This window comes from Larimichthys crocea, chromosome XII, assembly GCF_000972845.2.
Source record: "Larimichthys crocea isolate SSNF chromosome XII, L_crocea_2.0, whole genome shotgun sequence".
Taxonomy (NCBI): Eukaryota; Metazoa; Chordata; class Actinopteri; family Sciaenidae; genus Larimichthys; species Larimichthys crocea.
Genome location: NC_040022.1, coordinates 11,755,826 through 11,764,254, shown reverse-complemented (window position 1 = coordinate 11,764,254; position 8,429 = coordinate 11,755,826). Strand labels below are relative to the sequence as shown.

Genomic DNA, 8,429 nt, shown 5'->3' with positions numbered 1-8,429 from the left:
GCAGTGTCCATTGAACTTTCTTATCTTATGATAAACATTACACTCGCTACATTACAGCTCCAGTTGATTTGTGAGGTTAGATAATGTATTAAAATGTCAAAAATGTTGAGTAGTTTCAATCTTTCTATAATGTTGATGACAACAAGTAGGTTGTTCCAGCTCTGTGGTGAACTACCTCCTACCAGCTGCCACCATATTGCCACTGGAGACCTGAATCCACAAACTGAACTACTGAATCCAGTATAGTGGTTCTGCCCGCCACCATGTTGGTAGCCTCTTCCGCCTCCTGACTAATCTAAAAATTGACAAAGACTTGGATCATTGGCGGACCTGAGCCTTAATATACATATTAGACTTAATATATAAGACCCGAGCTCTTGTTTGATAAGCATTTTTTATTTCTCTTTGCTATTTGGGCTTTTTGGACCCTGATTAGTATAATAAACATCTTCTTTTTACATAGTGTAGTTTTAGAGAAAAATGATGTCCACATATGTGGACACTCGTTCTGAATGTCCTTAAAACACAATAAAGTTGCCTTTGTGTAACAGAGTGCAAAGAACATCGTTTTTTTTTCTGACTGCTTTTGCATGTATTAATGATGACACATACAAACATATTTTTCAACATGTTTTGATCACAGTGCAAAAAACAAAATGAAGTATTTTTGCCCCTTTTAGACAGTCACAGCCACAGTATGGATGTATTGGAGTAGCCCTCCAGCTCCTGCACAATCAGAATCAGAATAAAAATATTAATTATTGCAAAGAAAGTTACACATTAATGCAAGCAATTCACTGAGGTGTATTGGTGGATAACATAGTTGAATCTGGGTGGACGTTTATATGAAATTTGAAAATTTATCTTCAAGGCGTGCCAAAATAAGAACAATTACCTTTATTGGACTGTCCCTGAGGGCTTGGTCCTGATGTTGGCTCTTCTGGGCCATCATTTGAGTTAACAGTTTCAATCAGTTGTATTTGACATCTAGTAGTATGGGATCTGGCGTCATAATCTGAACCTGTACCTGTCCCTGAAGTATTGTAAATTAGCATTTTGCTACAAACATTGAATGGTGCCGTGTCTATATGTTTTCCTCCCTTTCTTAGCTTTGAAGCCCCGACTGCCTAAAATAAACAAATGCCCACTTGGTCTTGGCTAACCATTATTTTTATTTACGTCCCCAGCTGTGCTCAGTGGGAATGGGGTCTTCTTCATCACTACTGTCATCATCACTGCTGCTTTGATCCCATGGTGGGGGCTGATAATCAGGATGGCATCATCGTTGTCAGACAAATGATCCAAAACTGACTTGTCTCCATCAAGTAACTCAAATTTTCTACAGAAAAACGCTTTAGAATTAAAATCATGAAAAAATCAAATACAAATCCATGTAATTTATTTATTTATTTATTTATTTATTTCACTGGGACATTATTATTAGTCTTTATTTTAGTCTTTCCACTGTTCCAACAATCACCAGCTCTGGTTTGATCGATATAAATCCTCAAATCACAGAGTTAGATGTGAAAATATTCTACTGTTTTTGTCAAAGGAGTCTGGTTTGGTGGCTCTGATTGAGCCTTGATAATGGCTTCATTTCCCTGTCACAATGGGCTGTTTGACGGCACCGTAAAGCACCGGAAATATAAAAAATATTTTGCACACTTAAACAGATTTATAGACGTTTTTTGAGTCAACATCACACCAGCGGTTTCCTTTAGGAACCTGAACAGACACATCAATTGAACATTTAAAACCTTCAACCGGATTTGACAGTTACAGATATTCTGTTGTACTTTTTTTCCCATAAACCCTTGCACTTACAGATGCCCCCCACCTCCTCCCTCTTAGACCGTATGATCCCACCTAGTCATTAGTCAGTTAAAGTTCAGACTGTGTGTTGTTTTGTCTGCATCGTACTTGAAGGCACCGCAGGGCGAAGATTACTGCTGCCATCGCCAACTGTCATCACACACACACACGCACACACACACACACACACACACAGGTTGAGTTTGTCCTCGTTGGCAGAAAGTGAACAGATAAGAAGTCTGTGAGAGTTTAATTCAGACGGTTCTTAAAAGGTTAGACTGAGGTTAAGCTGGAAATCTGTAGTATTCAGATAAAGTAATAATACTACACAGTAAAATAGTCTGTATTTTAAGTGTTGTAAGTGTGTATATTATTACAAATACATTTGATGTGAAATGATTCAAAGTAAAAGCAGAAAATCTGGAGACATGAAATGTTCTGGCATAAAAAAAATTACTTCAACCATCATCAAAACAGTTGATTGTTTATTTTCTGTCACTAATTGATTAATTAACCTGTATAAACTCGATAAACATGTGTAAAAATAAAGTAACCAAAGCTGTCAGATGAATTTCTGTTATTCTTTATTCTCTTTTATCAATAAAATGATAAAATATAGAGGTTAGAAATTGAGTGAAATAACTCTACATATGGAAATAAACACAATCAAAGAGGTTTCAAACTAAACTGTATGTGACATTTGTTAGTTTTTTAAAATATAAATTCTGTTTGTGGACATAAAACAAAAGTTTTATTTCAAACTAAACTGTCTGGTCACTTCTTAAATCTGCATGTTTATAGATCATCTATCTTTGTTCAGAAGCATTTACATGAGAGCTTCTCTAATGTAAGTGTTACATTACCGTTTGATTAGCACTGAAGTGTTAATGTGAATGTAGACACGCTGACTGTGTGTTGTGTGTGTTTGTGGGTGTCGTTTTAAGGACAATAGTTTTGGGCGACACCTCAAACAGCAGCTGATGTGTGTTTGTGTTCATGCTGTCAGTCTGTTAAATCTCTTTTTAAACAGATTCAGTTTCACTTTCTGCTCTGATGGACTCTTTAACATCCTGCGAATCAGCACATTTTAGCAAGCAAGGAGATTTAAGAAGTATAAAACCTTTGACAATTAAACTTTTTAGTTATACTTAATGATTTCAAAGTGATTCTAACAAAAAACAAACAATTAAAATGACACCAAACTCCACACAGTTTCTTTGTAAATCAAGATTTCTGGGTCCTTTCTGCTGAATTTTATCAGCTCAGAGTGACTCTAACTCAAACATACAGGCCTGTCTGAGAACCAAAATAAAGAACTATTAAAGCCGTCCGGTTAATAAGATCCTCAAATGTGTTGCTGCTGCAGTGTCAGCATTTGCACCCATTTGCAGTGTACTAATGGATGTATAGACGACTAATGACCATGAAATGACTTTGATGCTGAAGAAGGGCTGTAGCGCTTTTTTTCTATGACTTTTAAGTGGACTTATGGATGTCTATTTGTGAAGGATATCAAAGATAATGATTTGCACAGGAAGAGGAAGTCATACGGAATCTAAAAATATGTGAATCATGTATATGTGTTCAGATTTGACTGAATTTTAACTCTGAGAAGAAGAAGTGCGGCTTTTGCTGGGAATCCGGCTGTTTAGGTCTAAGACTGTAGAACCGTCTTCTTTCTTTTTTATATGAAGTTGATTTATTGACATTTAATCAGAGATAATAATATTACCAGAGTGTAACTCACACTGAATCTAGAAATATGTGAATCATGTATGTGAGTTCAGATTAAATTAGTTATGACAAAAAGTACGATATTTTATGGAAACCTTTTTTAAGTTAGACTGTGTAAGCCTCTTTTTTATAGGATTTCTAAGTTGATTTATGGACATTTATTCTAGATGTATAAAAGAAATAATGATACATGTGTAGTGGTAGTGGACGTCATACTGAATCTAAAAATATGTGAATATATATATATATATATGTGTGTGTGTGTGTGTGTGTGTGTGAATGTGTGAATCATGTATGTGTGTGATTTTTGATGGAAGTCACTGGATTTATGGATTTATTCCGGACGTACATAAAAGATAACAACACCCTTGCAAAGTGTAACTCACACTTATTATTAAAAACAAGTGTTTCATGTCTGAATTGGATTTAATAATCACATTGTGCCTGTTGTAAAGACTGCAGTCTTTGCTGTTGTTTTATTTTCAGCGTTCAGAATCAGACGCTGTAACGTCTGAAACTGTAAAAAGAGGCTCAATCACTCATTTGTCAAGCTTTGTGTGTGTTTATGTGTGGTGACATACCTGAGCATTAAATCCTCGGGCTCTAATCGCCTGAAGGGAAGAATTGAACCTAGTCTTATTCAAATTAACCCCCACCACGCACACACACACATAGACATGCATGTATGCGAATGACAGCACAGGAGCCAATCAGCTTGCTCGTGGGGCGGGGCAACAGACTATAAGTTTCTCAGGTGAGCAGCAGCAGGTGTACAGAGCAGGACAGGTGCAGGACAGGGCAACACCACCTGTGTGTAGCAGCTACAAACACACACACACATTTATACATAAACACACACACACTTCTTGGAAGTGAGCAGAGGGCGCCTCCACAGACGGATGTTCGTATCGAAAGACAGGAAAGTGAAGAAAGAAACAAAGATGGCGTCCTTCGTCCCAGAGCAGGGTCTGTCCCCACCTCTGTGTGGACATCCTCATCCTCAGCAGGAGCTTCCGTCTCTGGGCCTCGACTCATCTGACTTCAGCCTGTACAGCCCTCCAGCTCCTCCTGAGCCCAACATGTCTGCGGCACCGTGGATCCCGCCTTCCAGCAACCACAGCGACCCCTATCGGTGCAGCCCAGACGTAGGCCACATTCCTGGGATCGCTGCCGCCGCAGGAGCCCCACTGGGACTCTCACCAGTGTTTGGAGGCTTCTTCCCTCATCTCTACAATGGCCCCTGGTTCTCCATGTGCATGCCGGATGACGTGCTGCGCCTGGTCCGCCCACCGTACTCCTACTCTGCCCTCATCGCCATGGCGATACAGAGCGCGCCAGATCAGCGGTTAACGCTCAGCCAGATCTACCAGTATGTCTCCGACAATTTCCCCTTCTACAGCCGCAACAAGGCCGGCTGGCAGAACTCCATCCGACACAACCTGTCACTCAACGACTGTTTCCGGAAGGTTCCCCGCGATGAGAACGACCCAGGTGAGACAAACCACACCAACACGGTCAATGATCTTAGTTAACTAGTCTTTTATTTTGTTGACGGGAAGTAGACTTTGATTGGCTGATTTACAATCGTGTCAAGTCAAATAGTGTTTCTAAACATCTTTGCCACATCTGAGCTTTTTGTTAAAACAAAAACTCCTTTGTTAACCTCCCTCTTGCTCCTCCTCTCTGCAGGTAAAGGAAACTATTGGACTCTCGACCCAAACTGTGAGAAGATGTTTGACAACGGAAACTTCCGCCGCAAGAGGAAGAGAAAGGGAGATAACGTAACCGTTGGAAAGAAACAATCCTCCTCATCCTCCTCTTCCTCTGACTCCTCTTCCTCTGACTCCTCCACATCAGAGCCCAGCCCTAAAATTCCCAGCATACACTGCAGCGATGAAAACAGTGAGCTCCCCGTTGTCTCAGACACCCCCCCTGACCTCAGCAGCTACCTGTGTCATCTTCAGGATTCATTCCTCCCCCCTCCTCCTCCTCCACATCACACTGGCTCCCCCTCACTGTACATGCAGGTACCGGACCACACCTCTCACCACCCTCAGGGATACGTCTCCTCTTACTCACCCGGCGCTGTGGTGCCTCAGTGGGACACCTGCAGCTCATCACCTCCCTTCTATTCCACCCAGTCAACAACCCCACACTTCTCCTTCGAAGACCCTCATGCTGGCTCGCCGCCACACTATGTCGACCTGCAAACGGCGCCTTGTCTTCTGCCAGACCTCCAAGAGGCCCAGCAGCTGCAGCAGCTTCAAGCTCAGTGTGAGCCTCTCTTTTCTGGGGGGTTTGCTGACGCTCTGCCCCTTGATCCTCTGGTTCTCCAGCAGTGAGACCTCCAGAGAATGTCATGTGTTTACACTGTATTTTAACAATTGTAAAATATCTTCAGGTGGATGTTTGCTTTGAATTCAAGTGTGTGAATGTTTGTATTTATCTTTTTTTGTTTGTTTTATATTATATGGTAAAAAAAAAGGGGTGAATGTTTTTTAAAGTGTAAATATGATGAATGTTTGTTTTTCAATTAAAAACAAAGAAAAAAAATCAACACATTTCTGACTTTGAATCACGTTTTTCAAGAAACAAACTGACTGCCCAAGTAACAAAACAAGTTGGATTATTTTACATCTATTTTACATGCAGTCAGTGTTATATTCAAATATAATGCAACTGATAGAGAGTATCGAGGACTTCTAACAAAAAAAACTAACCTGAAATAAAGATTAGATCAAAGCAGAAACTAAAAAACAATAAAGTCATTATGAAACTCAGCAGAACAATAACAAACTTATCTTCAGTGTGTTTTAAAGATGTTTGTAACAAACATTATTTTAACATTACACTATGATCCAGCTTAATGTTAACATTAAATGTTTGTCAGCTAAAGAGCTTTTAATGATTAGCTTCTGGTATTTAGTGATGAAATACTGAAAAGTTGAGTTGAGTTACGTTTTCTGATTCCAGTGGAGATTTTATATTAGTCTGTTTTCATATGGTTTTATTCAGCAGGCTAAGTAACTAACTGTTGGTCTTTAATAACCTTCAATGCTTAGCTTAGCTTCTCCGAGACGCTAGTACCACCTGAACTTCATGGAGCAGTCAGGTTGTATCAGTATTTAATGTTTAGTCTGTCATTTGATTTAATTTTCCTGAGAACACCGTAGAGTTCAGTACAGAAATTATCCCGATGATCTACTTCTCGTTCCCACGAAGATCCCCCAGCCAACGAGGGATGATGACATCAACACCTTCAAACAAACAAACAAACAAACAAATAGTCACACCGTGGTTGGTGAATCTGCTGAGTCATGTGATCCACAGGGAAGGAAAACTCCAGCTGTGGAGTCTGTTTGATTTAGTTTGAGTAACTCAGCAGTTTCCTGCGCAGAATTAGTGATAATGAAGCAGATTGTTTCAGTCAGCAGATCCCACAGACAGCACAGCTCTCACATTTCCCACAGATAGTGAAGTGACGACAGGTGAGCTGTTCTGTGGGAAAGAGGCTTCACCTGATCTCACGTCAGCTCACCTCACGTCTGACACCAAAAGAAAGTTAGTCATCAGAATAATTATTTCTTCACCGTCGGGAACGTTGAGAAGAAAAACACTAATGCAGGTTTGATTCACTGGTTTTCGGTCGATTATTTTAAAACGAACAAAACAGAAAGAAGCTTTCTGCTGTCGACAGAAGAATCTCAACTCAAGGTTCACTTACTTGCTTGCTCTGGAGCTTTCAACTGCTTTCAGCAGCTCATCACACGGTCTTTATCAGCAGCAGATAAGTAAAAGTTTCATCAGCAAAATATACTTAAAGTAAATGTACTCATCATGAAGAGTGGCTCTGCTGCATCGAGGCAGAAAGTAACATTCAGTGGTAGATTTCATTGTCAAGATAAAACTTTATTGAACAATATATGAACTAATCCAGCATGACAACTTCTTTGGAAGAATGTAAATATAAATATAAACAAAATATGATGATGTGAAAAACACTGAAACCACATATTTAATTGGACATAGTTTTTTTGTAAATTATACACCTGTTTTGAATTTGATGAAGTTGAGACAATGTCAACAAAAAGACTGAAAAGTTATGAAATGCTAAAAGAAAACACTTGGTGGAACATCTGACATTGACATGATTGGGTCTAAAAAGTCTTTTGAAGTAAACATGTGGAGGCACTCAACACTGTGAAAGCTGCACTCGATTTAAGAATGATGTTTCTCAAATTACAACAACAAATCTGTGGATTTCATCGTCATAAATTCATAATAATACATAATAATACAAGTTCATCATAACTTAAAGATTCAGAGACTCAGAAAAAAATCTTTGTACGAGAGGGAGAGGACCGAAAACCAATATCAGACAGCCATAAAATATGATAAATGAGACGTTAAACAACAGGTGATATCAGCTCATATAAGAATGAGAGAAAACATTAAACTGTTAAGATCACAGCAAAGTCTCCTCAGTTCACAGAAGCGTACAGAGTTGATATATATATATATATATATCATTAAGATAGATATATATAGATATATATAGAGATATATATATATATCTATATATCGCACATATTATTTTCTTTGTCATATTTGTAGTTTATCAAATACTTATTGACTCTTCCACATGTAGCTCCCTTGTATCATTTATTTAAGATGCTGCCCTTGGGGGATTAATAGATTAATAATGACTTGAATTAAAATTTTGAATAATGTTGTTTTTGTTGTTTTTCAAGTCTCGTTCACCCTTTCACATCATGTTGGTCACTTGTATTTCACTGTGTAACTACATAATAATAAAAAGAGCGATCACAGAGCAGACGACCACAGTGAGCTCCAGTTTTCACTAAAGCCTCGAAACAGGT

The 8,429-nt window shown here is 38.9% G+C and overlaps 1 protein-coding gene across 1 annotated transcript; it reads left to right on the top strand.

Moving 5' to 3' along the window:
• The first annotated feature begins 4,038 nt into the window (after nucleotides 1-4,038).
• Nucleotides 4,039-6,045, top strand: foxi3a (forkhead box I3a). Its single transcript, XM_010752955.3, has 2 exons — nucleotides 4,039-5,040; nucleotides 5,239-6,045. The coding sequence occupies exons 1-2, from the start codon at nucleotides 4,449-4,451 to the stop codon at nucleotides 5,889-5,891; spliced, it is 1,245 nt and encodes a 414-aa protein (XP_010751257.2). The 5' UTR covers nucleotides 4,039-4,448; the 3' UTR covers nucleotides 5,892-6,045.
• The last annotated feature ends 2,384 nt before the right edge of the window (nucleotides 6,046-8,429 follow it).